Genomic DNA, 15,598 nt, shown 5'->3' on the forward strand with positions numbered 1-15,598 from the left:
ATACCAGCTTTAGAGGACACACCTACAAGTTGTGTTGCAGAAGCTGTGATTAAACATTGCCAAGAAGCAGCACTGACTACAACATTCAGCGTAAGAGGGAATGCACACAATTATACAGCCATTCTTCCTGCTCGTTCAGTGGCAGCACGTGCTGAGAAACCTGTACACAAGAGAGAAAACATTGGTGAAATGGATGTTTATTGAGGGATTGTATGTATATAGCCTAGAATGCTATGCAAGCAACAAGAAATATTTCAGTACGTGTACAACAAACACTGAATGAAAAACAATCAGCATCTATTATGACAGCAAAGAATTCACAAGGGTCACTGAGTCTCAGTTTATACCGAGCAAAGCAGAAATTAAAATGAATAAAACACTACAGGAGGAGACTACAATTATCTGAATTGCCAGTAGCAATATTAACTGGGCCACCCTGCCAGTGCCACTGGGCTGTATCTGTTTCATAGAACCATAGAATGGCCTGGGTTGAAAGGAACCACAATGCTCATCTAGTTCTCTTACACAAGCCTGGCTCGGTCTGTTTCTCAAGACAATCTATAGATCTGATTAAAATTTAAGCAATAATAATAATTAAAAAACAGAAATAGAGTATTAAAAACATGACAAAGTGATACATGTATTGAATGGACAACTGAAAGAGGCACCAGCATCCAAAATCTGGGAGCACACGTATGACAAACTAAACGCAATATAATTTCACATCAATCTGCACTGCAGAACATGGTTATATCAAGCATGTGTTCAGCTTTGGAATAGCAATAAAATGATATCTGATCTGTACTGGTGATGAAGACAGACCTCTTCATTATCCACATGCTTGTTATCATGATAAAAGACTTGCAAAAGGAAACAGTACAGTTGTCAAATGATTTTTGCTTTTCACTTAGATTTTAGATAGCTAAACAATAAATTCTTACCATCATAGATTTTGGTGCCACTTCCACAGCAAAAACAGCAAGGCCTCTATTACTTAGGCAGTTCTTACTCTGCTCATTGTTGACATGAACAATCACTTTGTTATCAGACTGCAAGTAAAAAAAACATGAAAGAGCCCATTAGTCTTAGTGGTAAAGCAGCTGCTCTTTATGTAAGAACTACACCTTCCTCCTATTTCCTCAGCTATGCTATTAAGTTAGACTCTGAAGTTAAATGCCCCGTGTCAGGAGCACTTTTCATGTTTTGTTTTCTTTCAGATATCACCAGAGTTCCTCACTTGGGCTGCCACAAGTCACAGATACAGCACACACAGCAGTTTGCAAGGGACACTCATCAAGATGTGCCTTGTCACAGTCTTCTTCTGCTCATGGTTTCTTCCAAGCATTCCCTTGAGAAAAGCAGCTCATCTTCATAGAGATTTTTTAAAACATCGGGCAGAATTCATTTAAGTACAATCACTCAACAGACCTCTTACTAAAGGTGTGCAGATGCTTCCAAGGATCCAATATGTAAAACTGAGAATTGAGGTACTGGAAAATTCTTTGACCACAGATTTACCTCAAGCAATATTCAGACTCAGGATCTAAGGGCGTACTACTATACTCTGCCATCCACTCAACAGAGAGCCCAGGAAATTTGGTTCTTAGACAATGCTGTCCAACAATCCCTCTGTATTGAGAAATGGAACAGAAACACAGCTGATTCAAGCAATCAGCCTCATGCCACACAAGAAGCTCCTATCAGCTCTTTTTGCCAGTCCTTTCAGCCTATCTTTGGTGCACACAGTAGGAAGGATCTGTGGGCCACAGAGTGTAAATATGGTCATTCTTGGCTGCAGAAATGTAAAGACGATCCAGTGCTAATCTTATTATTATTGTGATCGCCCATCTCACTTCGGTGAAATCCTCTCTTCTACTTGGCCATGAGAATGATCTCTACAGGAAGATACTTAAAGCAACAGGAAGAAGGTAAGAGAAATTCACCGAGCAGAGAGGGCATCCTAGACCAAGCCTGCACTTTGGATGACAGGAAATGCTTCATCAACGATTGCTTTTGTCACACAAATGAGGAGGCAACAGACTCGTTTCTACTTATTCTCTGAGAAGACTGAGGCTCTGCCTGTGAGGTCTTTTCATCTTTCAGCTCGCACCCTGACTGGGGATGGTTACAAGACAGACACCTTTCTCTACCCACTGATGAAACGCATGTGCAAAACAAAACCAGAATCCTTCAAGAACTAGAATAATTTAATTACAGAAATAACAAAGAATTATTTCCATTGAAATCATCAACACAGTAACTGAAGATACAACCAGACTGCTTGCACTGTGGGAAGCTTAAAAGAAGGCATAAAATTGCCCTTTCATTACTTCTTTCCAGACATTTACAGTGCAAAGTTTCCAGCCAACAAATTCTCTAATGAGATTTTCAGGGAAGTGTAACTGCTCAATGCAGAGCAAAGCTACATATGAAACCCTGAAACCCAAATGGTATAAATGGCAATGGTCAGTGATTTTCACCAGCCAGTTGCCTCAGCACAGGTCTTGTCTCCTTCTCCGACATACCCCTAAACATATAAATAACTCCAGTATACCCACCTAAAGGGCGAAGTGCATTTCTAAACCTGTGGCTCCAAAGAACCTCTGCATTCAGTCCTAATATTAGTCCACCAATCCATCCCCTTTTGCATGTTTGCCCATTTAAAAATACACTCTTGTTATGAGCTTCTAAGACTTCAAGCATCTTAAGTTTAGCATATTACTGCACAGTATTTATGTTCCTGTTATAAATGAAAGAGAATTACCAGAATATTCATGGAGATCTATGCAAAAAGGTTAAAAATCTGCATCTCACCAACAAGTTTTACCTGGATTTATGTTTGTTCACGCCGATTAGTAGCAAAGTAGACCAGTAAGACCGGCAAGTTAACAGAAAATGTAATTCCCCAAACTGAAGCATGCAAGGAAAAGAACAGTAATAACAGACATTAAAACAAAGTACCTTACAGAAGTATCCTGCCATACCTTATTTTCAATAACAGAAGTGATTCGCGTGCCAGTCCTACAGGTATAGACAATTATGTTTTCACAGCCATCCATTACTTTGGCATCTCCATTATTAACAACAGACTTGCAGATAGCCCTGTTGAGTTGCCAGCTGCCTGCCTCTAGATATATGGCTTTAATTCTGGGTTTGCATTTTTCTGCATAGATGTCAATGACAAAGGGGCATGCCTGCAGTGGAGAAGAAGAGTTTTAGCATCAATTTATCCTTGGTTTTTTCCTTCAGATTTTCATCCATAGCTCCTAGGGATTTTCATGTATGCTCTGAAGTAAAATTATCCAAATGAAAGTACGTCACTAGGTATTAAAAATTCAAAACCTGAGAGCTGTGGTGATCTTACGAACAGAGTGAAAGGCCAGGACAAAAGAGTGTTCTTCATGCCAGTTCCAATACACTGGATAGGCAGTTTGGTGCTTTCCTCTCCAACATAATAAATTCTTTCTTGGATAGCAAAACATACAGGAATGAGTATGAAGTACTAATTTATTTCACTTCCTGCTTACTTTTTCTTACACTAAGTAACAGCACCTTGGTGTCTTTCAAAAGGCTACAGGAATCCACTAGGATTTTTCAGCTCTGCCTTGAACTCGATAGGCTCAACGCTCCTGAAATATCACACTCTAAATCACTGAAAAACCAGGAAGAGGTTAAATTGCAGACACCAGTTAGTACATATACCCTGTTAGATCAAGAACTAAATCATTCAGAAAGCTACATTTTCCTTTGGAAAGCAAGAACTACAGACATAAAGCCATAGCTAATATAAGACACAACGTACCCAAAGAGACTTCGAACGTGATAAAACCTCCCCAAAAATCTTCTTTCTTAGAGGATAGCTCCCTCTTATGGGATAAATGCAGAAAGACACTTTTGTAGTTGCTACGCTAGGCCTACTTGTAGGAAAAGGAGAAAGTGCTGTTCCTCAAGAAATCATTCACCACAACCTCAGGATTTTCAGTGAGAGCCAACCAAAATTTCTCTGCCATACTGGATTTTTTGGGTCTGCATTTATGTTTCATACACATTTTTATATGGGGACTGTATAATCATATGGTCCTAAGCTATTTTAACTAAAGCTAAATAAATCATAGACTAAACAAACAAACAAAAACAAATCAGGGAAAAAACAACAAGATAAATTATGAAATTATGTGCACATTTTATGTCTTCAACGTTTTTTTCTTTTTTTTCCCCTCTTCATTCAAAATACCTTTTTCCTTTAGTAAGAACTATTAATGCTAATGCTGATATGGGCTTTAAAAGAATCTGTAAGCACATAATTAAATCAGAGAAATAACACCTGGCCCTTTAAGCAAACAGTGTGCCACCCAAAAGCCCTTTCACTCCAATTTTATATGGAACCCATTCAGACACTGTTGTGTAAGGCACCATTCAGCCACATCTGAAGATTATTAGCTCTGAGTCACATCTGGGGTGGGGTTGAAGTTATCTTACCCTAGCTGATATAGCACACTCTAATATTTCAGAAATCCATTCCCATCACCCCATTCTCTAGCTGACATTTGTGTTAGTTTTTACGTTACTGTAAGCAGTAATCACTTGTTTGCATTACAGTAACTTTTATATCATGACTGATGGCTTCTGCTGCAGCTTGGGTCAGGAAGGTGACTAAGTTCTGAGTTTTGTATGCTTGCTGGCAGGTCACAGATCACTACCACTGTCTTCTTATCACTGCTTACCAGCAAGGTGTGTGAATTTTTTCAAAGGATATAACCCAAGATTCCCACTGCTGCTATCCCACAAAATGCTGCCTTGTCTAAGGCAAAAGATAAATCCTGTCTTGCAACCGTGGCATTTATTCTAAGAAGCAGAATGCCACAGTGACTGAAAATTATCAGGTAAACCCTGCATCAGCAGCGTTTGGGTTGGAGCACTGATCCACCAAAGTCAGTTTGTGATGGACAGAAACAGCACTGCAATTAAACACGTGCAGCAAGTTGTACATAAAGCAATTGCTTTGCTGTACGGCTATCATACCTCTGTCATTTCTAATGCTTTGTTGTAGCCCAGTGACAATAAAGTGACCCAAAGGTCACTAGGATCCCCTTCACGGTCATTGGCTTCCATGAGATTCAGATCCATAAATCCTTGTCTTGTTAGTTCATTCTTCTTCATATCAAAATTCTCTGAAAAGAAATGCAAGGTAACACTACAACAACGTCTGTTCTCTCTGCAAACGCCCTTTGTCCTTCCAAAGCCAAACCTGTACTTAATGAGATTTACAAGACTGAGCCATCTTGCAGCCTCAGGCTCTCTAAGCATGCTTTGGGAATGAACGCCCTTGACTTCATGCCAGCCTTCTGCAGGGCTGCACTGTGGATTTTAGATAATGCCAAGAAACCCTGCACCCTTTGTACAGCCCAGAAGAGGATGAGATTTCCAAAGAGAAAGAATTCCTATTGATTTTTTTGTCTTTTGTTAGCAGTATCTGTGGCAGTTGAGATTTGCAGAATAGGGTATATTAGGAACGGGAAATGAAAGTCTGATGGGGCCAGCATCCTTAGTGCTTGAGGTCCTTGATATAGGAGTGATTTACTTAGTTCTTAAAAAGCAATAAAACGCCAGTAATCCTAGCACCCTCCTTTTGATGGAATATGGTAGATTGACCAATCTAATGTCAGCAAACACATAATTGAAATGTCCTTGTGTCAGCGATTCTTAAAAATGGTTTTCTCATCTTCATAACAATGCTAAATCTTTACTATATATTATTAAAAAGGGATTACCAGTTTAATAAATCTATCTAAGGGTACAGATGCTATAATAAGCGGCTGTAACTTGGGTGTCAAGATTTATAATATTCGTCTGAACCCTTCAACTGATTAACGACCAGGTAATACATTCACCATATTCTCTTCTTCCCTCTTTTAAACACATCACACACACTCCCCCTATTCGCACTGAGACCAGTTCACAGATACAGAACACTGACAAAGTCATAAAGCGAGGAATAACACGGAAAGGGACGAAAGAGACATTGATTTATAGGGAAGTATTTTTATATGATCTTTCCATAATTTAGGAAAAAACTCCAATATATCTGAGTGATTTGGGGAGAAACAGTTGGCAGGACTTGCCAGCTCTTAAGTATTTTTTGGCCTAAATTAATCAATGTGTCATAGCCTGCAAAGGAGTTATATCTAACAGATGGCATGGGCTGATATTTAATGGCATACCATACTGGCATTTCAGACACAGGTTGCAGAACTATTTTTTGTACAGAAACTTCTAGTTTACACACTACGCCTTCTACATTTCCAGTTTGTCCATTAGTTTCAGTTAAACTGCCAATGCTTTGAAACCATTGATTTAATGCACTGTGTTACTACAGCAGCACACAGCCACTGGTGGTTACATTTTTCTACCCTTAGGAGCTAAATATGTGCAGGGTTAAAGCAATGCCACAGAATTTCTTTTTTCCTCATAATTGATGTCCGTGGCCCAATATTGCTCCTGCAAGCTGCAGGATGTCCACTAACATTGATGGTATGAATCTGCAGACAGAAAGTAAAGTACAGCTGAAAGAAAATTAACTATCAGCTTCCTCATCTGACTTATAGGACCTCAAAGTCTCACAGCTCTCATCTAGCACAATATGGACAGACTGACACACCATATATGAACCTTTAAAAGACAGATTTCTAATGAAAAAACTGCTTACACCCGAAGAAAACATATAGTTGCAACAGCTGTTTTCTAGTATCTACTTTTCTAAGCAAGCATAATAAGCTCTAGATGCCCTTGCTTTAAAGCATCTTATACACGCTGATTAAATGCCCCTCTCAACACCTCATGAGCTATGAAAGCAGTATCAGCTTAAGTTGCAGAAAAGAGATTAAATCAATGAATATCTGTTATAGCCCAATTCTCTATATGATCTGTGCTTAGAAAACCTGTATTTTTGGCAGCTGTAACAGTTTTAATCTACAGAACTTTGCAATTAGCAATAGGAAGAATTTTCTTAACAGAAACCAGAAGAAAGCAAAATGAGGGACAGGAGACTGAAAAAGTAAAACATGATACTAATACACATGTGTGTTCTTGGAACAGGCTACAAAATACTCAGTCCTCCTTAACTATATACATAGTAGGGTGCTACAGACCACAGTTTGCAAGTAGATTTATAGTCCTAAGTAGTTGTATTTTGCACAGCAACAGACTTACCCTTACATATAGCCCACACTTCCTCATCACATGTCTCACCACTAGTTCTCAGTTCAAAGAAATTGTATTCCTCCAAACTCAGAAGGCCATTTCCATCCAAATCAATTGTTTCAAATATATCCAATAAAGCTGCTCTAAAAGATGAAAAAAGCAGAACCGTTTCCTAACATTTTCATCTTCTCTGCTGTTTCAGTAATTACACACATTGTTGGTATATAGTAAAGAATGTACTTGAGAATATTCTATGCAGCTGTATTTTAGCAATTAGAAAGCTAGATGTTATTTGGAGTGCATATTTTTGTATTGGTTACCACACCTATCTGGGACAAGGACTCACCGGAACTCTTTGGTAAGAGCCAGTTCACCATCTTCATCTCTATACACCAGTTTTGCTTCTCCAGTAATTGGTGTTTTTACCTTTTTCAGCCTGCAGCCTGTTGTGAATGGGAGTAGCCAGTACACTCCTGATGGAAGCTCCCCTTTCCATCCAAACATCTACTCTTAAAGGAAGACAGACAAACCTGTAGGTTACTTGTCAAATGATACCTTCCTTCATTAGCAGTAACAATCATACATAATTAATTAATTACTTGAGAACACTGGTAATGCTAGTCTCTTTCCTTAAAACAAATGCAAACCTGGAAGAAGCCACGTGATGCCTTTGTGAAGGCCCCAAAACCACTCCTAACTGCACTGCACTACAAGTTAAAAAAATTATTCAGGACCAGAGATGAGGGGAGAACAACTGGAAGCCTCTAATAGCAGATCCATCATCTTTCAGATTTTCAGCTCTCCTCAAATCTTAAGCTTTAATACACAAGCAGAAAAATTATGCTAAAAAACCCACCCGGTTTTGCATTCCCCTCCTGTTGTATCAGGTTTGTTCAAACTAGCAACAAAAATTTCCTGTGTAAAAAGTCACAGGTAGCAGGTTTTAAGAAGCAAGCTGATTTCCCTGTTGCTTGGAAGGGGAGAGTCACTGCACCCTGCCATCCCTCTTCCCTTCTTTCTGCTACAGCGCAAGAATATCCTGTGAACGATGAAGTTTAAGATCATGCATGTATCAAGAAGCAAGAAAATGAAAGGAAATTGTAACAAATGTTATAATTCTGAACTGGGGGTTTGAGCATGCAGAAATGCAACTTAGTTTCCACAGAGTATCTGTACAGCGAGCCAGCAATCTGGAGATGCCTGCCAACCTGCTACTTGAGAATACGGCCCTCTCAGGAACTTCATTAAATTTCCAACCACGTGGCTTGCAATTCAGCCCATCCAAAGGTCAGATCGAAGACGGCATTACATCACCTTGCATAAATTCTGCCCGTTTGGGAAGGCAACATGCACAGAATGCTTCTCTCCTCTAGTCTGATTAGGCACAGCTCTGAATTCCTTCCAAACACACAGCTCACCCGTGTAGCAAAAACAGGTACATTAAAGATACAAAAAACAATCTAGGAATTTAACAGAAATATCTAACCTCTCTGTTTTGCTGGTCAGTAAAGCAGACAAGCTGCAGATTTTCTGTGGTTTCATTTTCCTTCAGAACATACAACACCGTATCCACTGACAACCAGTGACAAGATTTTCCTAAAAAGATAAAAAAATCCTCAAATTCTTAACAATTTCACAAAATTGTTTGTTCTTTGAATCCCAAGGTAAATAATTCCATTGCATTTATAGCACTGGTCTCTGTTAAGGTAAGATTAAATAAAAAAAAAGAAACCATTATATGCTATCAACATTTTCTTCCTATTTAGACAAATCAGAAAAACTGCTACAAGTAATGTAATTGTCTTACAGATAATGGTTGCTATTAATCATTCAGATATTAAACACTTTGATAGTGAAGGAAGCTATCTGCATTGTTTTCCACAAGTAGTAGAACATTATTTCTTATTAGTTTTCTTTATACAAATATGTTTGCAATTAAGGGCAATATCAAGCTTACAATCTCTTCTGACATTCCATAAAACATTGTTAAACTCTTCTTAACTGGAAACTTATGTTACATGCAAAAGCTAGAGATATCAAAGGATGTGTAACTCTGAAAGATGAGTAAATTTTAAGGTTTGAACAGCAAGATCCCCATATGTGGCATCACTGGTCAGGATGACTGCAGTGAAGGTCTTAAATATATTCAGTGGATGCTACTAGAATCAGTTTGATTTCTTGTATCTGCTCAGTCCTTGAGAGCAGTCAATCAACGGGCAATTTAGTGTTCTTGAAGTTAAATAGGCCACACCAAAAGAACACATGCAATGGAGGGACTCAGTTGTCTGCAGTTAGGAGTTAAGGATAACAAGGAGCAAACAAGTTTGTAGGAAATTTGAAGACATTCTGAATCTCCTAAAAAGGTAGAAATAAAAAAGAGAAATGCTTCCCTTACATAACAGTATTATGCCTTTCTCTTCACAACCAAACACCAAGATATTTCTATACATGGGACAATAATGTGCAAAAGAAGAATTTGTGCATAAACTGTTACTCTTTTAGTTGCAAGGAACGCCTGAATAATCTTGCAGCAGAATAATTCAACGGCACAATTTAAGAAGCTGACACGCGGCAAAAAGAAAGCAAAAGCTATAAGCAGAACACTGAGACACCATCAAATCATTTAGCTTCAGATCCCTTTTATTTACCATTAAAAGTCTGTTGGTCAGGTTCCCATTTCAGCCAGGTTGGAACTGGAGAATTACTAATTTCAGTTAATTATTTGCAGTGAAGCTTATTGCCAATTTCAATTACCAACCCATCTTAAAAATGCTTAGTTAGAACTAAGTGTGTAAATACATTTTGTGTCTGGAGTCTAGGAATGTAAGACATTGGCCAACTACTAAAAGAAAGACAACACAGTTTGATGTTATTTTACTGCCCACACTCAGAGAACGAAATAACTAAGGAGAAAAAATGGTATGACAAGTAATTTGTATTTTTAATAGGAGTTTGCCAACAGAGAAAAATATTGCAGTACTATGATGTTTGCAAAATATCACTAAATACTGCAGGAGAGAAGAGGCAGATGCATCAGTGAGGAAAATATATATATATTCTTTAGAAAGGAAAATTCTCTGAAGAGATACAAATATTTTTACCTTCTGTTTGACGAAGGCGTAAAGGCTTGATAGTTATGCACACTGCAGACCTCTGAGGTAAATGCAGCCTGTACTTATGAGCAACGATTTCACCATCCTCCTCTAGGTAGAAGCATCCTTTGGATTGAGCACATTGCCATTCCTGGAAACCGAGTAAACATTGAATGTTGCCTCAATAAAAGATTAAGCCAGAAGCTCATTCTGTAAAATACATTAATTTGATGATTTAAGGAATGCTGCATAAAAGATACCCCAAGGTGTAGCATCAATCTTCTCTTTTCTTTTTTAATGAATTCCCTCAGTCTCTTTCAACTCCTGCAGACAAGCCAGTAACACGGCTTTACTTGTGAAAATGCTCCACAGATCGCCCCAATTCTCAAATGGTTAAAATGAAATGTTAATTCTCTTGAAGAACCAAACCAAATTCATGGAAGACTCTCAGCTGTGTGATTGACCACTGAGATGCTGGAATTTTGCTCCATTACTTCTATAAGGACAATCAAGCAAAAAACCCTACGGTTCTTTGCTCAAATGACAAGCACAGGTAGTAGTAAAATCAAGTGTTTCTTCTTGTCTTCTGCCAAAGCCATTGGAAAGACACAAACAGAAGACAGCAGTGTTTGAGAAGAGCTTCCTGTAAGAAGCCATGATTTTACTGAGATGTTGAAACTGCTACACGATTCAAAGCTATTTTTTTTTCCCCAATAGCAGACCCCAAATTTCAATTTCTAAAACCATTTAGCTAAAGAGAAATAAAGCTATTGTAGCCATGTTGTATGCCATAAGGAAAGGAGGACATTCTCGATTTCACTCCCTTGATCTTGATTAAATCCATTATTTCTAGTTACTTTCCTAGCAATAGAAGATCAAGTTTCTGAGCATAGCCTAGCAGAAGGAATCTTTCAGTGTAATCTCAACAGACAGCTCTATACAAGTGGCTGTAACTATGCAGAATATTCAGTGCAAGACGTAAACTAGCATTGATTTCAGAAATGAACTGATGAAAGCAGAGGTCTGCATGCAACATCCAGTAAACAGACTGACTCCTTGCTCCACTGAAGGCCAAACAGCCTTCATCAGAATCCCAGGTTTCATTTCACACCTCTTAAAGAATCAGTTCTCATCACAATCCCCTCATGCTCATTTGATGACGCTTTACAGTCAGTGATCAGAAGGTGTCAGACAAGAACTGGACTTTCCTAGTGAACTGTACCCAGGTTGCTAACACAGTTAGGAATGCATGCAGCTCTGATCCTAAATTTAAGTTTTCTGTTCACAACCCTAAATTCTGTAGGAATAGAAATTTCTCAGGGACTCATCAATTTAAGAGCTTATTCCTGTCCAAATGAACATGCAACGAATTGAGATCTTTCCTTATAACTTGACACAATTGAGGTAACTTGTTAGTTTCCATAGTCTCTAAGCTTTGTACCTTATAAAATGCTTAGAAAAAAACCCAATCCAAGCAGCTCAAAGTCAAAAAGCCAAGTGTACAATACAGTGTTCAAGCAGCCATCCAAATGTGCTCTAGCTGTTCAGAAAGATACTCTAACAGTTTTCATATACAAAAATTATTCTAGCACTTCCTATTTCCCCTTCCTCACTGCGGCAGCAGTCTTCAATATCATCAGCTCACAGTCCCAAGCAAGCAGCTTTGCCCTGCTTATCTTCCATATTCCTGGCTGTTATTTCAGATGGATGACTACATTTTTTTTGCAGTTCTGCATTTGGACAGACATTGTTACAAGAGAACACTAGCCAAAGCAGCAGGGAAAATACCTCAAGAAGTGCCACTCAGATTAAGATGGGAGAAACGGGAAGCAAAAGCTTGACAGTGCTTTAGGAATACTGAACTGTTATTCCTGCAGTGAGCAGAAGGTGGTGCTACATTCTCTATCCTTGTCAGACCACAAACAGGAATGGAAACTAACGCAGCTAAAAGGTGATCTTCTGTTTTGACTTTAATATGCAGCTTCAGTGCAAAACAGGGGATGTGAAATATAAAAGCACGGGGTTATCAAATAGTAGCTAAAACAGGGAGAAATGCTTGTGCTGGAAACATTAGGGAGTTCCACTGCTGTCACTGCTGGTCACTGTCCAAATAATGTATAAATAATTGCCATTACAATGTAAGTCATTATTGAAACTGTCTGTGCACCGATGCACAACTACAACTAAAAAGCAATGTTTGCAAAAGGAGTTTTTCCTCCAATTAAAGAATTAAAGAACACAAGACTGCTTTGTCTTGTGCAAAACCTGATGAATAAGCACAAAAATTCTTGCTAGTTCAATGGCACCAAGCTGCATTGGTATACGAGCGGGGCAGAAATTTCACAAGGATGGTCAAACACTGGAACAGGAATCCTAGGGAGGCGGCTGATGCTCCACACCTGTCAGCATTCAAGAGGCATTTAAGTGATAACCTTTAACTTTTGGTCAGCCCAGAAGATGCTGGACAGGATAGTCTTTGAAGGTCCCCTTCCAACAGAACTACTGTACTCTGCTGTTCTTTCAAGATCAAGGCTTTCCTCAGGCATTTCCTTTGCTGTGCACTGTGCATACATGTCTTCCATTGACTTCAGCAGAGTGAACGAGAAGTTGAGACTTTTCAGCAGGGACAACATTGCTACCCACAGCTGAGAGATTCTGGAACAGAACATTGCTTTATCTATTTTGTTGACTTTTGAAAACTTGATTAATACTGACAAGAATACTTTGCCAAAATGTGCAATCTCCATCAGCTGTGTATCAGTTATACGGCAGCCAGCTACACAAGAAGCCCAACAGGTCAGTTGGTTTGACTTCCACTGCATCCTTCTGTCAAAAAAGTGAAATCTGCTTCATCCAACCTCATGATGGCACTAATTTGTTATAGCCCAACAAGACAGGTTAACTGCAGACAAAATATATATATGTCTAATAATTTCTTAAACACACAGCAGCAAAACACGGGTGCTAAGAAGAAGGCAAGCCAAGTGCCACGCAAAGTGGATACAATCTGCCTGAAAGGATGCTATGCCTCCAGTCTCTTTTGTTTTCCCCATTATACATTTTTTCCCTTTATACAGTATTCTCAAGGTGCACATCTTCAATGCATCTTAGCAGTTTCCAGTTAATGCTTTATATTTCTAGAGCCACCGTTATCTGATATGCAGAATAAATGTATTTTCTGCACTTAAGATAAAAGTACTGAATTTTTGAGCACCTGATTCCAATCCACAGCTCAGTGACTCACTATGTACACGTTCACTGACTTTGACAGAGCTTGTATTGGGTCCTTAATAGTTAGGGCTAACAAATTTAGTAGCACAATTTACACTTGCTCATGTTTACTGATAGTTGTAATTCTCACATGATGCTTATTGCTAGTATTCAATATCTGCAGCTCTTTTTTTTTTTAGTCAGCTCTTACCAGCTCATACAAAGAAAGAAGGATCCAAACTGGGAAAACACACAATGGTTTCGTGCACTACATATCACGTTTGAACAAGGTGAAATTGCAGGTTAAATTGCATGGAGGTCCAGATACCAAAACAAGACTGCAAAAAATTCCTTAGAGACAATGTTTTTAAATTTTAATATAGAACAAATGTCACTGTAGAGCAGTGTCAAAGATATAAAGGACTTCAGAGTTCAATAACAAATACAGAGTTGTTATTTGAAACAAAAATGTAACTCATGAGAACAATCAGTTCAGTTTTCTAGCAGCAGTTATACTATGTGGCCATAACCATTTTTTTCCTTTTATACAGAGGTCTCGAGGTGCACATTTTTAATGTATCCTAGCAGTTTCCAGTTAATGTTTTATATTTCTACAGCTATTATTTTCTGTTGAAAGAAAACTAGTAAAGGTTCAGTCTAGAAAGGGAAAACAAAGGAAAAAGATCAATATTAACACTCTACAAATATTGACTTAGCAAAGTGACTTTGTTGTCTTTCTCCCACAGGAATTTATATTGAATGAGTGATTGATTTAAAAGAAAATACTGATAGAACATATTAATCTAACTGAAAATCAATATTTTCAGTCTACAGTATATATTTACAAATTAATGCCCAACAAACAGAATATGCTCAGAGATCTGTTATTTATTTCCAATTACCTTTCAAATAAAGCTTTATGATACACAATCTTTCAGACTACTTAAGCATTTAAAGTCCTCAGCAACCTAATAAATTATGCAATTTTAAATTTCTCAAAAAGTCATTAAACGTTTTCTCCAGCAGTGGCTTCATTTATAAAAAAACACACTTTGTTCTATTAAACCTTCACACCTGAAAAATTATTTTCAATAACTGGATGTCAGCAAAACCAACAGTACATGAAACTGTTAATAATAATATCAGGAAACCTTCTGATAGTTTACAGCTGCCCCTGACAAACTATTAATAAAACATAAGCTAAAAATCAGAGAAAAACACTTTCTTGTTTAAAATGCAATACCATATCTGTCTAGAGGAAAACAGCATAACTTCAGCTTACATGATACCTTCATCGTGTTGGGCTCAATTAGGTTTGTGCTTCTGTTGCTACTGGCACACACGCTGATGGTGGAAGAACTGGATGCTCTGCAGCTTTGAGCTGGTCTTGAAGGAGTTCTGCTATCGCCTATGAACGCAGATATTCAGATACAATGACATTATTTATCCTACTTCTAGCGATACTTCTCGTAAAACCTTTACGGATGCACAAAGATTAACAGTGGAAAACAAGATCCTCTATCTGATAAGCTGGCTTAAAATAATTTAACACAATCAGTCACTGGCCAAACATCTTTACTTTCCTGACTGTGCATCCCAGGTGAACAGGCATACAGATGGCAGAACCTTGGACTCTAAATCTGCCTGAAGGAGAAGAAATTGTTACCACGGGATTCAACTTCCCTTGGAATCACAGTAAATCTGCCCGAAGTGGAGAAGTTGAACCTGCTTCTAATCCACAGCTGCCCAAGAAAATTACTCACAGGCCTTTACTTCCTGATTCCTTACCTGAGAGCTACTACAGTTGATGCTTTAGCTACACACATTCACCCCTCATGGTTCTTTTGTTAGCTTTGCTCTTCTTCAGCATTTCTTAGAACTGAAGTAACTTAAACAGCACACATTTCACACATAAATAAATATTTCATATATGGTACTTCTGGAATCCATTAGCTATCAGACTTCCTCCTGTCAGGGAAAGTTTTTGTAACTTCAAGCACAACCAATGAGTGTGATGTTCCTCCTGAAAAGTGGCCTCAACAACTGAAACACACTGCTTATTGACAGCTGCTTAAGGTTTCACCTCTGATGTGGGA

General features: G+C 38.3%; 1 protein-coding gene across 1 annotated transcript in view; it reads right to left on the bottom strand.

Moving 5' to 3' along the window:
• Positions 1-85: 85 nt before the first annotated feature.
• The window catches only part of EFCAB7 (EF-hand calcium binding domain 7), a gene marked incomplete at both ends in the record, with an annotated part of 31,734 nt that continues 16,221 nt past the window's right edge, over positions 86-15,598 (bottom strand). The window contains 9 exons of the mRNA XM_079536128.1: positions 86-160; positions 942-1,049; positions 2,985-3,194; positions 5,023-5,171; positions 7,210-7,343; positions 7,547-7,704; positions 8,687-8,796; positions 10,302-10,443; positions 14,792-14,910. Of these exons, the coding sequence (XP_079392254.1) occupies positions 86-160; positions 942-1,049; positions 2,985-3,194; positions 5,023-5,171; positions 7,210-7,343; positions 7,547-7,704; positions 8,687-8,796; positions 10,302-10,443; positions 14,792-14,910 (1,205 nt within the window). The remainder of the gene's footprint in view (positions 161-941; positions 1,050-2,984; positions 3,195-5,022; positions 5,172-7,209; positions 7,344-7,546; positions 7,705-8,686; positions 8,797-10,301; positions 10,444-14,791; positions 14,911-15,598) is intronic.

This window comes from Tetrao urogallus (assembly GCF_951394365.1).
Source record: "Tetrao urogallus genome assembly, chromosome: 5".
NCBI lineage: Eukaryota > Metazoa > Chordata > Aves > Galliformes > Phasianidae > Tetrao > Tetrao urogallus.